Source organism: Chiloscyllium plagiosum, chromosome 10 (assembly GCF_004010195.1).
Source record: "Chiloscyllium plagiosum isolate BGI_BamShark_2017 chromosome 10, ASM401019v2, whole genome shotgun sequence".
Taxonomy (NCBI): Eukaryota; Metazoa; Chordata; class Chondrichthyes; order Orectolobiformes; family Hemiscylliidae; genus Chiloscyllium; species Chiloscyllium plagiosum.
The window spans coordinates 94,319,893-94,345,155 of NC_057719.1; the positions used below are offsets into that span (position 1 = coordinate 94,319,893).

Below are 25,263 nucleotides of genomic sequence, written 5' to 3' on the forward strand. Positions count from 1 at the left end.
TCGGAGGCTGAGGGGTGATCTTATTGAGGTTTACAAAATGATGAGGGGCATGGATAGGATAAATAGACAAAGTCTTTTCCCTGGGGTTGTGAGTCCAGAACTAGAGGGCATAGGTTTAGGGTGAGAGGGAAAAGATATAAAAGAGGGGCAACTTTTTCACGCAGAGGGTAGTACGTGTATGGAATGAGCTGCCAGAGGATGTGGTGAAGGCTAGTACAACTGCAACATTTAAGAGGCATCTAGATGGGTATATGAATAGGAAGGGTTTGGAGGGATATGGGCCGGGTGCTGGCAGGTGGGACTAGATTGGGTTGGGATATCTGGTTGGCATGGATGTGTTGGACCGAATGGTCTGTTTCCGTGCTGTACATCTCTATGACTCTATCAGCATTAGTCAGGTGTAAATATAGGGCAATAGAATAGGGAATGGGTCTGGGAGGGTCGGTGTGGACTTGTTGGGCCGAAGGGCTTGTTTCTACACAATAGGGATTCTGAGTTCTAAGTAATGTCACATTACTTATCAAACATTACTTTGGAGCAATCAACAATAAAATGGTTGAGAGTGTAGTACTGGAAAAGCACAGCAGGTCAGGCATCATCCGAGGAGCAGGAAAATCGACATTTCGGGCCGGAGCCCTCCAGCATCTGCAGACCTCACTTTCGCCCAATAAAATAGTCGAGTCTGCACGCAATACCTCTATGATGATTTTGAGTCCGCGATCATCATAAAGGGTGACTAAAAAGTAAGAATTTTAATTCAAAATAATTTTACTAAATTATGCAAATAATGTCTCTGGCTGTCCTAGGCAGCATTCTTCTGCCTTGAACGGTATCTTTCTCAAATACATTTCCATCATGGGCCAATGGAGATTCAGAAACTGAAACATCTGGTCTAGGTGGCCATCGCCTTTCAACTGTCGTTACTCTCCATACATCTTTCTTAAGGCTGAATTTCAAAAAGTCTCCTGCTGAACAGGATCCTTTATTCATTGGCTGTCGAGTCTAATTCATCAAACTAGCTCTGGTCATATTTTGGGCTGATTTTATAAATGGCGATCTCTCTTTGTGACCACAGCACATTTCCTCACCCCTTTTGCTTTCAGGTCACAGTCGGAGAATTTTGCTATCACTCCTTCAGTCAGTAAAGTTCATTACCTCACTGAACATCATCTTGAGCTCAAGGCCAATGCTTACCTCAAATTGTTAAGACATCCTCTAATTTAGGGATTAGTTTCAGAATGCAATATTTCACAAATAAAAACTGAAATTGTTGGAGAAACTCAGCATGATATTCAGAATCTTAAAAAGGTCACTGGACTCAAAACGTTAACTGTTTCTTCTCTAAATGGATACTGCCGGCTCTGTTGAGTTTCTCCAGCAATTCCTGTTTTTCGTACCGTTTTCCAGCATCTGCTGTTCTTAGTTCATTTCAGTATTTCGAAGTCCTTTCCCTTCTGAGTATTTCAGCACTTCAACTCACGTTTGCTGCCCCAATCTCCGATGTTTTGGTCAACGTTACCTTTCTCTGTCCCCAATTGACTTTTCTTCACGACCTTTTCCCTCCCACGATCTCTCGGAAACTTGCTGTGCACGTGATTGTTTAACCCAGCAGAACCTTAGGTCCTGTTGAAACACTGATCGAGGACGGAACTAAAGTATTCCCTAATATGGATAGGAATAGTGACTACAGATGTTTCAATATCAAATTGCAAACCTTTGGTTTAAAAAATGTGAATATTGCTAGGCTGGATTACTGAATAAACAAAATATTCGTCCGCGTAATGGGAAGCGTAGTTTTCAATGCTGGAGAGAAGCAGCGTATTAGCTTGATGGTTTTGGAGGCCTAATTTCTTGTCCTTGCCTTTATGTGGCACCGAGCTTTGAAGAGCCACAATCAGCAGCTCTTGGACAATGGAGACGCTATATTGAAAGACAGAGAGAGGCATGGTCAGCGTGTATTCTCGTCCCGACATGACAAATGAAACTGATATGAATATATTGGTCTACACGTAGATGAACTTTGCAATGTTATAACTGTTAACGCTATATTCTCGTTTAAACGGATACACTTTAAAAGATAATACGATCACCAAAGTCCTAAAACATAATTCGCCAAGTTACTATAATATCGAGCACTGTAAATAAACGTCACCTGCATGTAGAGGGTTGAAGTTCCTAAATATGATGAAATACAGAGTACATAAAATACAAAATTCAAAGTGCAAAGTATGAATCTGATAAAAAAAACCCTCCCCTTACAAGAATGTGAACTGGTGGGCTAGTTCTGCGTGAGATTAGGCGGAAGTGTTGTGTAGTGGGCGGTACTGGTAGTGGTGCGGACACACAGGACTTAGCGACAGCTCTGACAGAAATAGCCGAGCAGGATGACGGCATTTACACACATTGGGCTCTCGGCTTTCCTGCCGCTTTGAGCATCGCCAAAAAGAAACTCGAACCGTCTCGCTTTCAGGATTGCCCGCCAGAACGGGACAAAAGAAACAAGCCCAGGTTCGGCTTTGTGTTGGCAGTGTCTACTTTTGGCAGCGCTGCTCTGGATCGCTGCGTTTGGAACTTTCACCGGGTCCGAGTCGAGCAGCCGGCGGGCGGAGGTTCGATCCCAGGCTCCAGCGGCAATGGGGCTCCCCACTCTGGAGTTTACCGATTGCTCCCTGGATAGCCCCGACTTCAGGGATCGTCTGAAAGCGCATGAGATCGAGCTGGAGCGGACCAACAAATTCATTAAGGAACTGATAAAAGACGGGCTTCTGCTGATTAATGCATTGAAAAGTAAGTGGATTGATTTTTTTAAAAAATCGTTCGACTTTAAGACTGTGGGAAAGTTTGAATGAAAAGGAGAGAGCGCTCCTTGTGGCTGTCGTTAGTACATCCACTGAAATTGACTTGAATCTTTCGAGGCTTGAGTAAATGTTTTCTAGGAATAAAATAAGCAACCTTTAGTCTGATCAATTTATAATTGTCATGTGACAAAATTTGTTATTGTTTGTAGGAATAATTGGAAAGCAACCATTCAGAGTTACGGTTGATTGTAGATAAGATGGAGGTTATTAATAAACTAGTTCAGATCTAGCGAGGACAAGGCTGAAAGTTACATCCACTCGTCCGGCATTTCAAGAGAGTAGCCGATGACTAGGGAGAGTTGATAACAAATAATGCTACTTTTACCTGCAAAAAAATCGCGGGAGCGTTAAAACCTGAACGACAGGAAACATTTTGGTTTTTTTACTGGAAGATGTATTAGGAAAGCATCTAGAAAATACAAGAAATAATATTAAATACTGTTTGTAAAGGGAAAGTGGTGCTTTATCTTTTATGTTTTTTGTATAAGTAACAGGCATGTTACTCATTGATGCATGTAGACTTGCAAATAGTACAACATAGTAGAATCATAATCAAGATTAGAGTATGTGGAAATGGAATAAACAGTGGATAACAAAATTGGCTAAAAACAGTTAATTAAGCTGGGAGAAGGTGAGAGGTGTTAATCTATAAAAAGAGCAGGTGCTTGGATCGCTGTTCATTATTTGCATAATTTTGTTCATGAATCAAAGTGTAACATCAAAATTTATGGTTAATATCAAAATGGGGAAGACTGACTATGTCACAATATACTTGCAGAATCAGTGTGAGTTTGGGACAGGAACTTTTATGTAGAGACAGTGTGAGGTGGTGGATCTGGGACAATAAGAATACAAGACTAAGGGGCAGAAGTAGGCCATTTGGCCCATCAAATCTGCCTCACTATCCAGTGAGATCATGATTGATTTGCTAATCCTTAATTCCACTTTCCTGCCTTTTCCCATTAATTTTTGATCCCCTTTCTGATTAATTATATACAGGCTCAGATAGATTTTTAATGACCCAGATTGTAAAGCCTCTGTGGTAAAGAATTCCACAGATTCACGACCCTTTTGAGAGAAGAGATTCCTCACTATCCCTATCCTAATAGAGTGATTTCCTTCCTCTGAGGTTACACCCTCTGGTTCTAGAGTTCCCTCAAGCCGAAATGACCTTTCCATATCTACCCTGTCAGGACCTCTAAGTATCTTATGTTTCAGTAGCGTTGCCACTCATTCTTCTAAACTGCAGTCAGTACAAGCCCAACCTTTTCAACCTCTCCTCACAAGAAACTTCCTCCATGCTTGGAATCAGCCTAGTGAACCATCTCTGAAAAATAATAAGGGGACCAAAACTGCTCATATTGTTCTGTGTTTTTTAATGTGCCTTGCTTAGTTTTGGTAAAGACTTCCTTTTTTTATACTCTATTTCATTTTAATAGCTTTTTGCATCTGCTTTAATTTGCTGTCCAGTGATTGTATAAGACATCTGGATGAAATGTATGATTTTGCATGAAATTGTCTGAGTGATCTATTTCTGGATTTAGATATAATCAAGTTCATGAGGCTTAATCCACACTCAACCAGCAGTTGATGCCTGATATTCATAAGAATGGACTGTTCTTGAAACTGGTTGTCCTTTGCAGCATAGTTCACCAAATTGTTAAATATCTGAATTGAACTCTCTTGACCTTTTTCTACAGCCACAAACTTGAATTTGCAGTATTATTCAATAACATCCTACATTGGTCTTTCTTCATAGTTTGGTATTTAAGTGGAATGTCTTCATATCACTCACACTGAAGACACTTCATCAGTGTACTCCATTGAGAGGTTGAGATAACAATCTCCAACAAGAGAGAGTCTAACCATTGTCCCTTGACATTCAATGGCATTACTATCAGCACCATCAATCAACCATAGCAGGCTCAATGATCAGAGTATTGAAAAAGATCTTTGCAGTGCATGATTTTCAGAAGAATTTGTATTGAATGATGGACATCAGTTCCTGAATGAGGATTTCAGGAAGTTAACTTAGGGTTCAAGCATGAACAGGGTGACACTTTCATTCACAATTGATGGAAAGACAGAAAAATTCAGACTGGAAACTCTGACCTGGAAATACATCCCCATTCCTTCAGTGTCACTGAGTCAATATCTTAAAGTTCCCTCCCTAAGGGCATTGTGGGTGTACCTACAGCACATGGACTGCAGCGGTTCAAGAAGGCAGCTCAACCCCCAACTTCTCAAGGGGCAATTAGGGACAGGCAATAAATACAGGCCCAGCCAGCGACACAGATATCGATGAGTAAAAATTTTAAAAAGTCATTGGTGTACATGTTGAGGCCTGGAGTTTTGCAGATAAAATATTTCTGACCTACTTATACTTATTCTGCAGTTTAAGAATGAGGAGGCAGAGAAGAAATGGGTGATTACCAGGCAGTCAAGGAGGAGTGGGCAGGTAGGACAGGGCCCAGCCAGCAACACCCACATCTCATGAATGAATGAAAACTAAAATGCTGCTGCATCACACTCTGTGACTTTGGCAATTTTTTTGAGTTGTCCTGTCTTCACTTGCGACCTGTTGAAAATTCTATGCACTAATCTTAGAACTATTTCAATATTCAAAGTTTGTGAGAAGATTTGTAGCTCGGGTGCTCATTGTTGTGGTTGTTTTCGCCGAGCTGGGAATTTGTGTTGCAGACGTTTCGTCCCCTGTCTAGGTGACATTTGTAGAAATGCCGGAGGAAAGATCACAGAAGCGCTTCACAGGAGGCTCCCAAGCACTGAGGATGTCACCTAGACAGGGGACGAAACGTCTGCAACACAAATTCCCAGCTCGGCGAACAGAACCACAACAACTATTTCAATATCCTGCATAACCGAGAGCTGGTTCCAAGCATCACTTGGAGTCATAGAACATAGAACATTACAGAGCAGTACAGGCCCTTCAGCCCTTGATGTTGCGCCGACCTATGAATCCAATCTGAAGCCCATCTAACCTGCACTATTCCATTCTCATCCATATGCCTATCCAATGACCATTTAAATGCCCGTAAAGTTGGCGAGTCTACAACTGTTGCAGGCAGTGTGTTCCACGCCCCTACTCTCTCTGAGTATAGAAACTATCTCCGACATCTCTCCTCTATCTATCACCCTCAATTTGAAGCTATGCCCCCTCATGCAAGCCATCACCATCCGAAGAAAAAGGCTGTCACTGTCCACCCGACCTAACCCTCTGATTATCTCATATGTCTCAATTAAGTCACCTCTCAACCTTCTTCTCTCTAATGAAAACAGACTCAAGTCCCTCAACCTTTTCTCATAAGACTTTCCCTCCAGACCAGGCAACCTCCGAATAAATCTCCTCTGAACTCTTTCCAAAGCTTTCACGTCTTCCCCTAATGCAGTGGCCAGAACTGCATGCAATACTCCAAATGTGACTTCATCAGAGTTTCGTACAGCTGCAACATGACCCCGTGGTTCTGAAACTCAATCCCTTAAAAGCTTACACAACATGTGCATTCTTAACAGCCCTATCAACCTGGATGGCAACTTGGAGGGATGGACACTGAGATCTCTCTGCTTATCTACACTTCCAAGAATCTTACCATTCGCTCAGTACTCTGCATTCCTGTTACTCCTTCCAAAGTGAATCACCTCACACCTTTCTGCACTAAACTCCATTTGCCTCCTCTCAGCCCAGCTCTGCAGCCTATCTATTTCCCTCTGTAACCTACAACATCCTTTAGCACTGTCCACAACTCCACCAACCTTAGTGTCGTCTGCAAATTTACCAACCTATCCTTCCTGAAGAAGGGCTTATGCCCGAAACGTCGATTCTCCTATTCCTTGGATGCTGCCTGACCTGCTGCGCTTTTCCAGCAACACATTTTTAAGCTCTGATCTCCAGCATCTGCAGTCCTCACTTTCTCCCAACCTATCCTTCTACACCCTCATCCAGGTCATTTATAAAAATGACAAACAGCAGTGACCCCAAAACAGATCCTTGAGGATGAACATTCCCATCTACCATCTCCCTCTGTCTTCTTTCAGTCAGCTAATTTCTGATCCAAACTGTTAAATCACCCTCAATCCCATGCCTCTGTATTTTGTGCAATAGCCTACCATGGGGAACCTTCTCAAATGCCTTACTGAAATCCATATACAGTACACCACATCAACGGCTTTACTCTCATCCACCTGTTTGGTCACCTTCTCAAAGAACTCAATAACATTTGTGAGGCACGACTCACCCTTCCAAAACCATGCTGACTATCCCATATCAACTTATTCCTATCGAGATGATTATATGCGTATGTGCCAGAAGGCATTTTATGCGTATGTGAGAAACCTGAGAATGATGAGAACGAGGGTAGGTCCGATCAAGGACAGTAGTGGGAGACTGTGTATTGAGTCGGAAGAGATAGGAGAGGTCTTGAACAAGTACTTCTCTTCAGTATTTACGAACGAGAGGGACCGTATTGTAGAAGAGGAGAGTGTGAAATGGACTGGTAAGCTAGAAGAGATACCTGTTAGGAAGGAAGATGTGTTGGACATTTTGAACAACTTGAGGATAGACAAGTCCCCCGGGCCTGACGGGATATATCCTAGGATTATGTGGGAAGCAAGAGAGGAAATTGCAGTACCGTTGGCAATGATCTTCTCGTCTTCACTGGCAACGGGGGTGGTACCAGGGGACTGGAGAGTAGCGAATGTTGTGACCCTGTTCAAAAAAGGGAATAGGGATAACCCCGGGAATTACAGGCCTGTTAGTCTTACTTCTATGGTAGGCAAAATAATGGAAAGGGTACTGAGGGATAGGATTTATGAGTATCTGGAAAGACACTGCTTGATTAGGGACAGCCAGCACGGATTTGTGAAGGGTAGGTCTTGCCTTACAAGTCTTATTGAATTCCACATGGTAGGCTATTGCGGAAAGTCAGGAGGCATGGGATAGAGGGAAATTTGGCCAATTGGATAGAAAACTGGCTAACCGGTCGAAGGCAGAGAGTGGTGGTAGATGGTAAATATTCAGCCTGGAGCCCAGTTACAAGTGGAGTTCCGCAGGGATCAGTTCTGGGTCCTCTGCTGTTTGTAATTTTTATTAATGACTTAGATGAGGGAGTCGAAGGGTGGGTCAGTAAATTTGCAGATGATACGAAGATAGGTGGAGTTGTGGACAGTGAGGAGGGCTGTTGTCGGCTGCAGAGGGACTTAGATATGATGCAGAGCTGGGCTGAGGAGTGGCAGATGGAGTTCAACCCTGCCAAGTGTGAGGTTGTCCATTTTGGAAGAACAAATAAGAATGCGGAATTCAGGGTTAATGGTAGGGTTCTTAGTCAGGTGGAGGAACAGAGGGATCTTGGGGTCTATGTACATAGATCTTTGAAGGTTGCCACTCAGGTGGATAGAGTTTGTAAGAAGGCCTATGAGTATTATCGTTCATTAGCAGAGGGATTGAATTCAAGAGTCGTGAAGTGATGTTGCAGCTGTACAGGACTTTGGTTAGGCCACAGTTGGAGTACTGTGTGCAGTTCTGGTCGCCTCACTTTAGGAAAGATGTGGAAGCTTTGGAGAGGGTGCAGAGAAGGTTTACCAGGATGTTGCCTGGAATGGAGAGGAAGTCGTACGCGGATAGGTTGAGAGTTCTCGGCCTTTTCTCGTTGGAACGGCGAAGGATGAGGGGTGACTTGATAGGGGTTTATAAGATGATCAGAGGAATAGATAGAGTAGACAGTCAGAAACTTTTTCCCTGGGTACAACAGAGTGTTACAAGGGGACATAAATTTAAGGTGAAGGGTGGAAGGTATAGGGGAGATGTCAGGGGTGGGTTCTTTACCCAGAGAGTGGTGGGGGCATGGAATGCGCTGCCCGTGGGAGTGGTAGAGTCGGAATCATTGGCGACCTTTAAGCGGCATTTGGATAGGTACATGGATGGGTACTTAATCTAGGTTAGAAGTTCGGCACAACGTCGTGGGCCGAAGGGCCTGTTCTGTGCTGTATTGTTCTATGTTCTATGTTCTAAATCCTGTCTCTTATAACCTTTACCAACGCTTTACCCACGACCAAAGTAAGGCTCACTGGTCTGTAATTACCAGGGTTGTCTCTACTCCCTTTCTTGAACAAGGGAACAACATTTACTTTCCTCCAGTTTTCTGGCACTACTCCTGTAGACATTGACGACATAAAGATCAAAGCCAAAGGCTCTGCAATCTCCTCCCTTACTTCCCAGAGAATCCTAGGATAAATCCCATACAGCCCAAGGGATTTATCTATTTTTACACTTTCCAGAATTTTAACACCGCCTCCTTGTGAACCTCAATCCCACCTAGTCTAGTAGTCTATTTCTCAGTATACTCCTCGACAACGTTGTCTTTTTCCAGTGTGAATACTGGCGAAAAATATTCATTTAGCACTTCTCCATCTCCTCTGTCTTCACACTAGAGATGTACAGCATGAAAACAGACCCTTTAGTCCAACTCATCCGTGCCGACCAAATTAATCTGGTCCTATTTCTCAGCAGTTGGCCCATATTCCTCCAAACATTTCCTATTCATGTACCCATCCAGATGCCTTTTACATGTTGTAATTGTACCAGCCTCCATCACGTCCTCTGACAGCTCATTCCTTTTAAATGTTTCCCTTCTCACTCTAAACCTATGCCCTCTAGTTCTGGACTCCTCACCCCTGGAATGAGCTTGTCTGTGTCCCTTATGATTTTAAAGCCTTTGGTAAGGTTACTTACTCCAAGATTTGTTCTGTGAATTTGATTTCACATTTCAACATTGCTGCTGTTTCATTTTTCTTTTCCAACCATAATAGAAGATCTGTGTGATGTAAACCACCATTTTTTTCAAAATGAAAGTTTCTGCTAACTAATTGCTTGACTGCTGTACAATGCTGTTACAAACAGTTTCAAAATTGTTGCAATAACAATCTTGGTTAAAAAGATTCACTGAAATGTCTGTACTTCTGTCAGATATTAGTGTGTGAAAATTAATTTTGCTCAATTGACCCAAAAACTGATTCTCTGTGACAAAGTTAATTCACTCTACAAGTTCAAATAACTCTTGCTTAACCAGCTATCAGTAATTGTTGTATATTTTGGATTAGTGGTGCTGGAAGAGCACAGCAGTTCAGGCAGCATCGAAGGAGCAGCAAAATCGACGTTTCGGGCAAATGCCCTTCATCAGGAATAAAGGATGCTGCCTGAACTGCTGTGCTCTTCCAGCACCATTAATCCAAAATCTGGTTTCCAGCATCTGCAGTCATTGTTTTTACCTAGTAATTGTTGTATAACTTTTCTACATGAATGCGAATGTCTCACATCAAAAGCATAGATGCATTAATCTTTATTGCAATTATGACATTATCACTTAGAACTTCCACCTTATCCTAACTGGTTCTTTTGTGCTCTTTAAACTCTACCTTCCTCCCACGATCTCCTGGTGCTTCGGTAATCATTTGTGAAATTCCATTTTCTTTGTGGTTTCGTAACCTACTAATAAAATCCATGTGCATATGATTTTTTGGTTCAAATGCCACTTCACGTAGGCCAATATCCATCCATAACACTTTGTTCCAGTACTGACCTTGCCTTCAGCATTTGCTTTGGTGCAAATAGTGTATAAGGTATTGGATGTGAAGCTGGAAAAGCACAGCAGGTCAGACAGCATCCGAGGAGCAGCAAAGTCAATGTTTCAGGCCGAAATCCTTCATTAAGATGGGGGAGGGGTGGGAAACCAAAAGTAAATAGTGGGAGGAGGTTGGGGCTGTGGAAAGGGTAGTTGGGATGGTGATAGGTGGATGCAGATAGGTCAATGGAAAGGGTGGGCAGAGTGGGAAGGGTCGAATCACATTAACCCCGACTTGCATCCATTTAACACCATGCTACCTACTCTGATCCCAGCCTCCCCATTTATTTCTGGGCTGCCCTTATGTTTCCAAGTGTATAAGACATTGTCAGTTTCATGAAAATTGAAAGTGTCAAGTATTTTTCTCTCCTGTTTATGTATTGAAGACAGCAGTTTGATGATCTTGGAAAGCCACTCCTCTTTGAATTCCACACTGGATTTCTTTGAATGGAATTTGAAGACTCATTTGCTTTTGACATCAAGAAATAATAATAGTTGCATGTGCAGAAGATGGTGTGCATGCACACAGCTTACAGGGAACACTGGTTGCTGCTAGAAAGTCATAGCTGATGCTGCTGATAAACAATGACTGTACACTTGCGAATACAAGAATGTATTTATGATGAACTTTTAACCATACTATCTATGTGCCCTTAGAAGGTGGTCTTATTCCTTTCCCTCACACTAAATCTTGGTGTAGATCTGCAGTTGGTAGCTAGGATGGAGAGAGCCTGCCCTACCCTGGAGCCTGTGCACCTCGGAACTTCACTGAGCACCAGCGGATAATAAATGTGCTGGACCTGATTTGCCATGGAAACCACCAACCTGTCTGTGGAGGTATCCAGATGCTGGCATGCTGAAGGTAGTGTGGTGCAAACAGCATTGATGGAGTCTTCCAACCTTTTGAGTCAGTTTTCCCATTGCCTTCAAGAAACCAATCTGCTGTTCCTGTGTGTGCTTTTACATTTGTGTAAAGTTTTGATGAAGAGCTTATGCTCAAAACGTCAGCTCTCCAGCTCCTCGGATGCTGCCTGACTGGCTGTGCTTTTCCAGTGCCACACTTTTTGACTCTGCATCTGCAGTTCTCACTTTCTCCTAAAGTTGTGAATAACTGACTCCATGCATTATACTCCTGCTTGGGGCTGAGGAGGTAGCTGAACTTAAGCGATCTTCAGAGTGCTGATGATCACTATTATGTGTTCCAAACTCTAATCTAGCTTTTAAAAAAAACACTGAGGTGTTAGTATCTGAGCTGGTGGAGGGTACAGGAGACAGAGTTGCTGGTACATGGATCTATGGCTGCTTCCTCCGAGGTGAAAGAGGAGATATCTTGTAGCCTGCCCTTGAGACTGTGGAGACTGTGCAAATGCCACTCAAGCCTGTAAGAATTAAAAGTTGTGAACGAGTCATGAAAAAGAGGGTGGAAGTTTGACTATATTAAGAATGCATTTTCAGTTGTGATAATGGAAGAACAGCACAACAATGGATAACAATTGGTTGCTGAGACTTGGAGGTTTCAGCACAAAGACATGAGCAGTCATGGTCCTCATTTTCCAGTGCCTGAATCATCTCTTCAAAGGCTGTGGGGAACTGAATGTCAAGTACCCACCGCCCATCTTGGCTCTCTCTGCCTTACAGTGGGCTCTTTTTCTGAATGAAACCAAGGGAGTGACTGAGAGAGATGGAAGTGGCTGGCACAGCTCTTGCTGTGGGAGGAAGGTGCTAATATGACCTGTCTGAATAAGAGAGAGCATGGAGGCCTTTCAGGTTTATAGCCTTGGAGATGAAAGGGCAAGAATGAGGGAGGGAAAATGTTGAAGGCAACAATTAGAGTGGTAGGCCATGAGCCTTGGAGGGAGTTTGGTGCAATAGCAGAGAATAGTGGTGGCACTTACCCTCAAGGAGTTAAGAAGGCCATTCACCTTCTTACTGCATTGTTGGACATTCCTCTGGGCAATGGCAACAGCATTGACTGGATTGCAATCTTGGACCAAACTTGTAGAGTTTGGTGGCACGTTCTCATCTGTTAGTTCTGGAAGAAGATGTCACCTCCCCCTTTCACCAGAATCTCCAGAACCACATCTGCAAAACATAAGACTGTAGTATATAAGTGCAGAATTGGCCATTTAGCCCATCAAATCTGTTCTGTTGTATGATCATGTCTGATATGTTTCTCAACCCTGTTCTTCGGCTCCCCCCCTCATAACCTTGATTCCTTTTTTAATCAAGAACATATCTATCACTGTTTTAAGTACATTCAATGACTTGGCCTCCACAGTCCTCTGCGGCAATGACTACCACAGGTTAAGTACCCTCTAGCTGAAGATATTCCTCCTCATCTCAGTTCTAAAGCATTGGCCCTTCATATGAGGCTGTGCCTTGGCTCCTAGTCTCTCCTCCTAGTGGAAACATCTTCTCTACATCCTCTCTTTCCAAGCCTTTCAGTATTCTGTAAACTTCAATCACATCCCCCATCATCCTTCTAAATTCCAGTGCAGACCCAGAGTCCTCAACTGCTCATGTGACAAACTCTTCATCCCTAGGGTCATTGTTGGAAACCTCCTCCAGACCACCTTCAATACCAGCACATCATTCCTTAGAGACAGGGCTCAAAACTGCTCACAAGATTCCACATGCGGTCTGGTCAGAGTCTTGTACAGCCTCAGCATGACATTCCTGCTCTAGTATTCTATCCCTGTTGAAATGAATGTCAACATTACATTTTCTTTACTGAACCTGTATGTTAACCTTAAGAGGTTCCTGAACTAGAACTCCCAAATCCCTTTGTGCTTCAGATTTCTGAAACGTTTCCCCATTTAAAAATAGTCTACATCCCTCTTCTTGCTGCAAAAATGTATAACTTCAACTTTTCTGTATTTTCTTGTATCTGCCACTTCTTTGCCCGCTCACCTAGCATGTCCAAGTCCTTCTGCAGCCTCCCTGCTACCTCAACACTACTTGTCCCTCCACCTGTCTTTTATGTCATCTGCAAACTCACCAATAATGCTAGAATTTCCTTCATCCTGATCATTAATGTAAAACATGAATAGTTGTCGTCCATGAACCATGTATCTTCAGATTGACAGCGCTTGACCTGCTGCAAAACTGTGTTTTAAACAGTGTATCGGCATCAGAAATCCTGGGAAGTCCTGGCAGTCATGAATATTTACACCTTGGCAAGAGGGAGGCTACAACGAGTGGGTGCATGGTTAATGAAGTTTTGAAAAATACGCAAAACAATACAATAGGTCTCTTTACAAGAAATCCTACATGAAATATGATAAGTTTAACATTTGGGACTGAATTTTACCAAAAGCCATCACTGTCAGTCATACAAATGGAATTTGTACCTAGTTGGTACTGTGTAATATGTCATCTTGTTTAAGAGTCCTTTATCTTTAGATTGCCAGGTGGTTAACCTCTACCACATTAGACCAAACAGGATCAGTCAACCCCTACTATGATGGTGGCAGCAAATCTACCAGATGGATCTTATACCATGAAGAGCTGCAGTAAGGATTCATTTTAAACAATGGAAAAGCATTACTAATAATTTGGAGCAACACAGAGGAAGTTTCTTTTAAATTTGAGTCTAAGTACCTGAAGCAAAGCTTTTAGTTTGAGCACAAAATCTTTCAGTGAAGCTGAACAACTTTGTTTCACTGACTCATTACTCAAATGATCTGAAAACGCCTATTCTGGTAATTAGTTTTACTTTAAACATAAACCCAGCTTTCTAATCTTTACTGTGGATGCTACAGTTATAACCTTTACGCAAAATTGTGACAGACTTAATATTAAATGACTGAATTTGGTTCATATAATTCATAATTTTCAGTATAAACAGAGCATTACAAAATGTTTGTTTCCCAGCATGAATGTTGCTGTAGGAAAGACTCAAAATTAATTATGGGCATAGATATTATCTATTTGAATTTTATATTGCCAAATTTTTAGCAAGAAATGTTTTATTGAACAAATTAATAGTATGTCTTGGTGAGTTTGTCGTTTGATTGGACATCTAGTTTTATAACTTTTAAAAAATTAAATTTATAGTGAAAAACAACGTATATTCTGAAAACAAGGCTGTTTTTTTTGTTCTTGAATTTGTAACTTTTTTTTCTTGAAAGGCTGGACTTAATTGTGCTGCACAATATTCACTGAAATAAATTTGCATCATGGGATGTGTCTTTTGATTTTTGGATTTCACCAGTTGGGTAACAGCTGTTGCTGCAAGTTGATTTTGTGAGGTAAATGAAATGAGCAATTAATGAATCAGAATGTTAGCTGCCCTAAACTTGTTTGACAGCCTTCTTCAATACCATAATCACTCTATTACTCTATGACTGACATCCCGTGTCAAGTCCTGGCCTATTCTGAATTTCTGAAGTACTAGGAATTCTTTTCCTATAAGTTTACCATAAGTACTCTGGTTAATTCCACAATTAAAATAAATGTTGTATCCAGAAATATTTTTATTTATCATCTGATATTTCCTGTATTGTGTATAGACACATTTTTTGTTGGTGCAAATTCCACATTTACAAAACAGGAATCAATCACAGCAGAAGAGATGGCAAAGATACAAATTAAAAACAAGGAAGTTAGGCAAAAGAAAATATGAAAGAATTGGATTCTGGAGTAATTAACAGATGAGCAAACAGCAAAATATACCAAGAAAAAGGACAGTTAAAGGGAAAGAATGAAATTGCTCCAAAAATGCAATGAACCACTGCCACAAATATTTAAATAAATGTTAATTTTGTTCATAGAAATGCCTGTATTGTTTTGTAATTCCCAGAAAAGCCTTTTTTCAAAGTAGTTACTTTTGTTTGTGAGGAATGGTAATACAGTGGCAGTTACTTCACTAGTAATCTGAGCGTCAGACTAAAACTCCAGTGGTCAATGATCAAAACCCAACTTGGCACACACCTTGTATTTCCCTTGGAGGAATAAGAAGTATTCAATAAACCTGGAATTAACAAATGAAGTTGCTGGATTGTCACAAAAACTGCAGGGAAAAAAATCTGATTTCACCTGGCCTGTGACTCCTGACTCAATGTAGTTGACTTTTAACTATCTTCTGGCAAGGCCAGGCTAGCCATATCATTTGTATCTTAGTGCTACGTAACAGTTAAGAAGAATGAAACCATATGGAAACCCAGCATTTACCTTACACTGGAAACCTCAGGTTGCATACAACTTGGTGAAGATCTGCTGGAAAATGAGGTCGGAGAAGTAGTAATAGGGCATCAAGAAATGGCGGAGAAACTGAATCGGTACTTTGTATCAGTCTTCACAGTGGAAGACACTTGTAGCATACCAGAACTTCAGGAATTGGGGGCTAATGTGAGTGTAGCAGCCATCACTAAGGAGAAGATGCCGGGAAGCTGAAAGATCTGAAAGTGGATAAATCACCTGGACTGGATTGTCTACACCCCAGAGTCCCGAAGGAGATATCTGAAGAGATTGTATAGGCATTGATGGTGATCTTTCAGGAAGCACTGGAGTCAGAGAGGGTCTCAGAGGACCATGCTGTGTGGGTGACACGGTGGCTCAGTGGTTAGCACCACTGCCTCACAGTGCCAGGGACCCGCATTCAATTCCAGCCTCAGGCGACTGTCTCTGTGGAGTTTGCACATTCTCCCTGTGTCCATGTGGGTTTGGTATCCTCCCACAATCCAAAGATGTGCAGGTCAAGTGAATTTGCCATGCTAAATTGCCCATAGTGTTCAGGGATGTGTAAGTTCTGTGCATTAGGCAGGGTAAAACCAAGGACTGCAGATGCTGGAAACCAGATTCTAGATTAGTGTGGTGCTGGAAAAGCACAGCAGTTCAGGCAGCATCCGAGGAACAGGAAAATCGACGTTTCGGGCAAAAACCCTTCATCGGGAATAGATGAAGGGCTATTCCTGATGAAGGGCTTTTGCCCGAAACGTTGATTTTCCTGCTCTTCGGATGCTGCCTGAACTGCTGTGTTTTACCAGCACCACTCTAATCTAGCATTAGGCAGGGGAAAATGTAGAGTATTAGGGGAATGAGTCTGGGTGAGTTACTCTTCAGAGAGTTGTTGTGGACTTGTTGGGCCAAAACAACCTGTTTCGACACAATAGAGTTTCTATGATTAACAATCTGGAGGAAGGAACTTTCAGCATTGTTTCAAAGTTTGCAGATAACACAAAGATTTGTGGAGGGACAGATAGTGTTGAGAAAGCAGAGTGGCTGCAGAAGGACTTGGACATGCTCGGAAAGTGGCAAAGAAATGGCAGTGGACATACAGTCTGCGGGAGTGTGAGGTTATGCATGTTGGTAAAAAGAATAGAAGTGTAGACTATTTTCCAATAGGGAAAGGCATTGTAAATCTGAAACAGAAAGTGTAGTTAATTCAGGAGTCTCTGAAGATTAACATGCAGGTTCAGTTGGCAATTAGGAAAGTAAATGTAATGTTAGCATTCATTTCAAGGGGGCTAGAAAACAAGAGCTGTTGAAAGAAGCTGTATGAGGCTCTGATCGGACTACATTTGGAATATTATGAGCGGTTTTGGCCCTGTATATGAAGGGATATGCTGATGTTGGAAGGGGTGCAGAGAAGTTTTACAAAGACGATCCTGCAAATGAAAGGTGATAACAATGACCCTTGTGATATGAGGGTTTGTACTTGAAGGAGTTAGAAGGATAAATGGGAGCTTCTCGCTGAAACTTCCAGAATGCCATTAAGAGAGACCAGGACCTGAGGGCATAGATTTCCTAAAGGGACTTTAGAACTGTGAAGAGGAGGAATTACTTTAGCCAGAGGTGGTGAATCTATGGAGCTAATTGCCATAAAAGGCTGTAAGTCATTCAGTGTATTTAAGACAGAGATAGGTTTTTGATTAGTAAGGAGATAAAGAGTTATATGAGAAGGCAGTAGAATGGGATTGAGAAATGTATCAGCCATGACTGAATGGTGGAGTAGACTTGATGGGCTGAATGGCCTAATTCTGTTCCTAGATCTTACAATTTTATGGTCTTATCCTGCCCAGTAGTTCCTGTGTTCACATAATTCTTAGGCCAAAATTGTGTTGATGTTAGGTGAACTGCCCTGCAGGCTGAGCAGGTAAAAGCCTATGTTGCCCCACCCACAAAATCATATCTTACCAACTATGTCTCAAATTCCTCCATAACCATCCCCAAGCAGAACAGACTTACTGATTACCCTGGTAATTAATCAGTGTTGCTCCTTATTGAATAGTACTTGGAAGAAGCACTGAGGGTTGCAATATTACACAGTGTTCTCCTGGTTGAAGGACTCTGTGACCACCACCTGTATTACCTCAATTCCAGCTTTTGATTCATTCATCCATATTTCGGTATTCTGTTGATGGTATTGCTACACGGTCCTAAACTTCAGGGCACTATATACCAACTTTCTGTTTTAATTCAAAAGAAAACACATATTTTACACTGCAACAAAACAATCTATTCAGGAGTGGCAGAAAAAATATTTTAAAAGTTAGAAAAAAGAAAGCAAAGGTTCTCTAGCTGATCCATTGGTGCTATAAAATAACTGTGTTAATGAAAGAGGAGTTCACATGTAGTGGATAGGATGCATTGGTTAAATTTGCAAATAGAGCTAATGTTGGGTGGCTGAAGCCTCACCTTATTATGTGCGGTGAAGAGGTTGTTGTGGTTGATGTTATAATCTACTTGAAGACTTATCTCTTGAGACAACATGCGAGGAGAAGACTGCATTTGGAACCAATCTTATAAAATTCCTTTGATCATAATAACAGAATGGACGTTGTGATAGGAGCCAAGGTCAGGTGGTTTCATATGCGTGACCCTGTTGGCTGTTTCCAAAAAAATCACAAACCATAACCTTTGTTAGCTGTAAAATAAGAATTACTGTTTTGCTGCCATTGCACGTTTAAGGATTTTATAGACTTTTAATTACTTTTATTCAATGTTATCTGGTTTTATTGTACTGTTTTATTTGTAATGCATTCTTTAAGGTTGAATGTTTATAATTCCGTGTGTTGTGTAATTTTTATCATTCCTTTAATTTTAATTTATACTCAATAAAGATTAGATTTTAATCATTTACGTGTGGATGGTGTATTAGAAAAGAATTGTGCATCTGATTAACTTGGGTTGAGAAAGTGTCTAAGGTATGAGCAGGTAGGGAAAGTTTTGAGTTGCAAAGGCAAGTTTTGAGTTGCAGTAGGAGAGGGACTCCCTGAGATTCTTTACCCAATCAATTTGAATGTTACCTCACCTGGATGCTGCTTCCTGTAAGTGACTATATAATTCATTAAGAATTTGCTGTTCGATTGAAGACTGAGAACCCATGTCCCTGTGCTCATGGGTGATCGCTCTCTCTCCCTCCGGGTGTGGAATAAAGATGAAGGAGGTAAAACTATACTGGGTCTCTGAGCGTTTTGCTTCGACTGAGTTGGGAATGGGATGACAATAGGGTCCGTTGAAACATTGAAACTCGTGGGCCTGCTTTTGAGAAGCCATTCCTGAAGAAGGGCTTATGCCTGAAACGTCAATTCTCCTGCTCCTTGGATGCTGCCTGACCTGCTGTGTTTTTCCAGCTCCACATTTTTCAACTTTGCTTTTGAGAAGAGTTTACTTCTCATTGTTCTTTGACTAATTTTTCATTGTGGATGAGTCACTTAAAAATTTGAAAAATATGTACACATCACACAATGAGTTTGATTGTAGCATGTGGAATCCTGTCACAAAATAAAACCCAGAAATTGCTGGAAAAATTCAGCAGGTCTTGTAACATCTGTGCAGAGAAAGCAGAGATAACATTTCACGTCCAATGACCCTTCTTCAGAACTGAGTAGATAGGAAAAGGTTCGTATTTACATAGATGATAGGGTGGGGGAGGGGGAAAGGTGTAAACAATAGGTGCCCAAAAAGAGAACAAAACAGTTGGACAGACAAAGCTTGGAGAATGAATACCTGCTAACAGCCGCTAGTAGGTGACAATGTGTTGTGTGTGGTAGCAGCTCATGTGATGACAAGGCTTGGTGTGTGGGGGGTTAAGGTAAGGACATGGGAGAAGATGCTCTGCCCTAAAATGATTGAACTTGATATTGAGTCCAAAAAGCAGCAAGGTTTTCCAGTGGAAAATGAGTGTTAGCTTCACTGACCACTGCAGCAAGCCTGAGACTGCGATGTTGGCCAGGGTTCACGGTAGTGTGTTGAAGTGGCAGGCATCTGGAAACTCAGGGTCATTTTTGGTTCAGGCTCAAAACATAGGTGTTCTGCAAATTAGCCACCCAACCTCCCCATAATTTCCCAATGTTGAGGAGGCCACATTGTGAGCAGCGAATGCAGTAGATTAGATTAATTGAAGTGCAGGTAAATCGCTGCTTTAACTGGAAGGTGTGTCTGGAACCTTGGATAAGAAAGACAGAGCTAAAAAATGTGTTGCTGGAAAAGCGCAGCAGGTCAGGCAGCATTCAAGGAGCAGGAGAATCGACGTTTCGGGCATAAGCCCTTCTTCAGGTCGATTCTCCTGCTCCTTGGATGCTGCCTGACCTGCTGCGCTTTTCCAGCAACACATTTTTCAGCTCTGATCTCCAGCATCTGCAGTCCTCATTTTCTCCTAGTAAAGACAGAGGAAATAAAAGGGCTGGCTCCATTTGTCAAGAGGTGTGAAGGAGGAGCGGAGGATTGCTGGGAAGGTGAGTAAAACTGTTTAAAATACTTACCTCAGGCATTGGGGCCTCCATTTGTCGAGAGGTGCGAGGGAGGAGTAGAGGACTGCTAGGAAGGTGAGTAAAAACCAACATTTTTTTAACAGAGCGGCGAGGAGAGAGGGTGGACAGAAACAAGGGCTGCTGGGAAGTTTTTAAGGGGGTGAGATCTAAACCCGGGACCCTACACGTAGGGCCTTCCTCGCACCCACCTCCTCTAACCTTACTAAGAATTTGTAAACTCGATAAGTTTTTAGGTTTCTCATTTATTTTACTTTTCTACTCTTCCTTTGTTTAGTCCTAAGTGGGCTTTCAGAGTAGCGGGATATGGATGTTAGGGCAGTTACATGTTCCTCCTGCAGAATGTGGCAGGTGAGAGACACTACACATGTCTCTGCCGACCACATCTGCAGAAAGTGCACCCTATTCCAGCTCCTTGAAAATCAAGTTATGGCACTGGAGCTGGAGCTGGATGAAGTACGGATCATCCGGGAGAAATTGAGAGGATGTACAGGGAGGTGGTCACTCCCCAGACACAGGATAAGGACAGCTGGGTTACAGTCAAGGGGAGGAAAGGAAACCAACAGATAGGGCAGGGATCCCCTGTGGCCATTCCCCTCAGCAATAAGTATACCGTTTTGGATACTGCTGGTCGGGACGGCCTACCAGGGGAAGCCATAGTTGTCAGGTCTCTGGCACTGTGGCTCAGAAGGGAAGGGAAGAGGATAAAAAAGCGCTAGTGGTAGGGGACTCAATAGTTAGACGGATTGACAGGAGATTTTGTGGTCAGGAACGGGACTCCTGGAAGATATGGTGCCTCCCTGGTGCCAGGGTCTGGGATGTCACTGGTCGGGTTTACAGGAATCTGAAGGGGGAGGATGAGCAGCCAGAAATCGTGGTACATATTAGCACCAATGATATAGCCAGGAAAGGGACTGAGGATCTGAAAAGTGACTACAGAGAGCTAGGTTGGAAGCTGAAGAGCAGGACGTGTAGTGTAGTGATCTCTGGTTTGCTACCAGTGCCACGAGATGGTGAGGAACAGTGAATGCAGCTTAGCATGTGGCTGCGATGCTGGTGCAGGAGGGAGGGCTTCAGATACTTAGACCATTGGGATGCCTTCTGGGGAATCTGGGACCTGTACATGAAGGACAGGTTGCACCTGAACTGGAGGGGAACAAATGTCCTGGGTGGGAGATTTGCTCGTGTGGTTCGGGAGGGTTTAAACTAGTTTGGCAGGGGGGGTGGGAATCAGAGCCACATGTCTGAGATGGGGGGCAGTTGTAGATGGGGCAGTGACAGGATGTAGTGAATCTATCGGGAAGGTTTTTCACGTGATGAAACAAAGGGATCGGATAAAGTGTGTCTGCTTTAACACAAGGAGTGTCAGAAATAAGAGTGATGACCTTAGAGCATGGATCAGTATTTGGGGCTATGATGTTGTGGCCATAACGAAGACATGGGTTTGACAGGGATAGGAATGTTTGCTTGATGTTCCAGGATTTAGAACATTTAAAAAGAATAGGGAGGGTGGAAAAAGAAGAGGGGGTGTAGCATTGCTAATCAGGGAGTGCATCACAGCTCTAGAAATGAAGGTTGTTGAGGAAGGTTTGTCTACTGAGTCAGTATGGGTGGAAGTTAGGAACAGCAAGGGAACAGCCAGCTCATTGGGGGTTTTCTACAGACACCCTAATAGCAGTAGAGAGATTGAAGAACTCATAGGCCGGCAGATTTTGGAAAAATGCAGATGTAGCAGGGTTGTTGTAATGGGTGACTTCAACTTTCCCAATATCGACTGGAATCTCCTTAGTGCAGATGGTTTGGATGTAGCCGTTTTTGTCAGATGTGTTGAGGAAGGTTTCTTTACTCAGTATGTAGATTGGCCGACGAGGGGAGAGGCCATTTTGGATTTGGTGCTCGGTAATGAGCCAGGACAGGTGTCAGATCTTGCAGTGGGAGAACACTTTGGTGACAGTGACCACAACTGCCTCACATTTACCATAGCCTTGGAGAGGGAAAGGAGCAGTTACTAAGGGAAGATACTTAATTGGGGAAAAGGAAATTATGACGCTATCAGACAGGAGTTGGGAAGTCTGGATTAGAGTGGTGCTGGAAAAGCACCTGCCCTACCAACCTTCGCATCAACCACATCATCCGACAACATTTCCACCACCTCCAAATGGACCCCATCACCAGGGATATATTTCCCTCCCCACCCATTTCCACTTTCCACAAAGACCGGTCCCTCTGTGACTACCTGGTCAGGTCCACGCCCCCGACACCCACCCTCCCTTCCTGGCACCCTCACCTGCCACCGCAGGAACTGTAAAACCTGCGCCCACACCTCCTCCCTCACCTCCATCCAACGCCCAAAGGAGCTTTCCACATCCATCAAAGTTTCACCTGCACATCCACCAATATCATTTATTGTATCCATTGCTCCCGATGAGGTCTCCTCTACATCGGGGAGACTGGACGCCTCCTAGCAGAGCGCTTTAGGGAACATCTCTGGGACACCCGCACCAATCAACCCGACCGCCCCGTGGTCCAACATTTCAACTCCCCCTCCCACTCTGCCGAGGACATGGAGATCCTGGGCCTCCTCCACCGCCGCTCCCTCACCATCCGAAGCCTGGAGGAAGAATGCCTCGTCTTCTGCCTCTGAACACTTCAATCCCATGGCATCAATGTGGATTTCACCAGTTTCCTCATTTTCCCCTCCTGCTTCTTGGATGCTGCCTGACCTGCTGTGCTTTTCCAGCACCACTCTAATCTCGACTCTGGTTTTCAGCATCTGCAGTCCTTGTTTTTACCTAGGAGTTGGGAAGTACAGATTGGGAGCAGTAGTTCCACAGAAAGGCCACAGCAGACATGTGGAGACTGTTTAAGGAGCAGTTGTTGTGAGTGATGCACAAATTTGTTCCTCAGAGACAGGTAAGAAGGGGTAAGATTAAGGAACCATGGATGACAAGAACAGAGGAGCTTCTCGTCCAAAGGAAGAAGGTAGCTTCTGCAAGGTGGAGGAAGCACTGATCTAGCACAGTTTTAGAGGATTATAAGCTTGCTAGAAAGGAGCTTAGAAATGGACTGAGGAGAGCCAGGAAGGGGCACGACAAATGCTTGGCAAGAAGGATTATGGAGAACCCAAATGCATTTTACTCATACGTGAGGAATAAGAGAATGATCAGGGAGAAGGTAGGGCCGATCAGGGATAGCGGAGGGAACTTGTGCGTGGAATCTGAGCAGATAGGGGAAGCCCTAAATGAGTTTTTTGCTTCAGTTTTCACTAAGGAAAGGGACCTTGTTGTGAATGAGAACTTCGAGGAGCTGGGATACAGTCTTGAACAGATCAAGGTTGATGAAGTTGATGTGCTGGAAATTTTGGCAAACATTAAGATTGCTAAGTCCCCAGGGCCAGACCAGATTTATCTTCAGCAGCTCCGGGAAGCGAGAAAGGAGATTGCTAAGCTGCTGGTGAAGATCTTTGCTTCCTCACTCTCCATTGGAGTCGTACCCGGGGATTGGAAGGAGGCGAATGTTGTTCCTCTTTTCAAGAAGGGTAATAGGGAAATCCCTGGCAATTACAGACCAGTCAGTCTTACGTCTGTGGTCAGCACGGTTTTGCAAAGAATTCTGAAGGATAGGATTTATGACTATTTGGAAAAGCATAGTGTGATTAAAGACAGTCAGCATGGCTTTGTGAGGGGCAGATCATGCCTCCCAAATCTTACTGAGTTCTTTGAGGAGGTGACTAGACAGATCGATGAAAGTCGAGCAGTGGACTTCAGCAAGGCATTTGATAAGGTTCCCCATGGTAGGCTCATTCATAAAGTCAGCAGGTATAGGATACAGGGAGATTTGGCTATCTGGATTCACAATTGGTTGGCTGACAGAAGGCAGAGAGTGCTTGTAGATGGAAAGTATTCTGGCTGGATGTCAGTGGTGAGTGGTGTCCCGCAGGATTCTGTTCTTGGGCCCCTGCTCTTTGTAGTTTTTAATAAATGACTTAGGATGAGGAGGTGGGTTAATAAATTTGCAGATGACACAAAGGTTGGAGGTGCTGTCGATAGTATCGAGGGCTATTGCAGGCTACAGCATGAAATAGACAGTATGCAGAGCTGGGCTAAAAAAATGGCAGATGGAGTTCAACCTGAATAAATGTGAAGTGATGCGTTGCCAGCAGTGGTGGTGGAGGTAAAGTCATTAGGGACATTTAAGCGACTGCTGGACATGCACATGGATCGCAATGAATTGAGGGGTGCGTAGGTTAGGTTATTTTATTTTACATTAAGATTAATCCTCCACACAACGGGCCTGTTCTGTGCTGTACTTTGCTATGTTCTATGTCGTCTATGTGTTACACTTTCTTTGATTGCAGGGGAGGGTACTATCGGGGTGTGGGAAGTGTTGGGAGTAAGCAAAGAATGGACCAGGATGTCCCAAAGAATGGTCCCTGCTGAAGGCTGACAAGAGGTGTCTGGTGGTGGCGTCTTAACAAAGAAAACTTACAGCCCAGGAACAGGCCCTTCGGCCCTCCAATCCTGTGACGATCCAAATCCACTGTCTGAACCTATTGCCCAGTTCCTAAGGATCTGTATCTTTCTGCTCCCCATCTACTCATTAATCTATCCAGATGCACCTTAAATGAATCTAACATGCCTGCCTCTACTACCTCTGCTGGCAACGCGTTCCAGGCAACTACTGCCTTCTGTGTAAAGTACTTTCTGTGTGTCTTCCTCTTAAACTTTTCTCCTCTCACCTTGAGCGCATGGCTTCTCGTTATTGAATCCCTCACTTGCAAGAGGTGGCAGAGATGGCATCCTATGGATATGGATGCTGGTGGGATGGTAGGTGAGGGCAAGGGAAATCCTACTGCTGTTGCCGAAAGAAAGAGGGGATTAGATTAGATTAGATTACTTACAGTGTGGAAACAGGCCCTTCGGCCCAACAAGTCCGCACCGCCCCGCCGAAGCGCAACCACCCATACTCCTACATTTACCCTTTACCTAACACTACGGGCAATTTAGCATGGCCAATTCACCTGACCTGCACATCTTTGGACTGTAGGAGGAAACCGGA

The 25,263-nt window shown here is 43.2% G+C and overlaps 1 protein-coding gene across 3 annotated transcripts in view; it reads left to right on the plus strand.

Annotated features, from left to right (window-relative positions):
* The first annotated feature begins 2,260 nt into the window (after window positions 1–2,260).
* The window catches only part of LOC122553906 (rho GTPase-activating protein 42-like), a 367,560-nt gene continuing 344,557 nt past the window's right edge, over window positions 2,261–25,263 (plus strand). For 2 of the 3 annotated variants that reach the window (XM_043698407.1, XM_043698408.1), the window contains exon 1: window positions 2,261–2,787. In XM_043698407.1, coding sequence (XP_043554342.1) covers window positions 2,634–2,787 — 154 coding nt within the window. In that variant the 5' untranslated portion in view covers window positions 2,261–2,633. The remainder of the gene's footprint in view (window positions 2,788–25,263) is intronic. The other variant, XM_043698409.1, reaches the window with a different exon arrangement.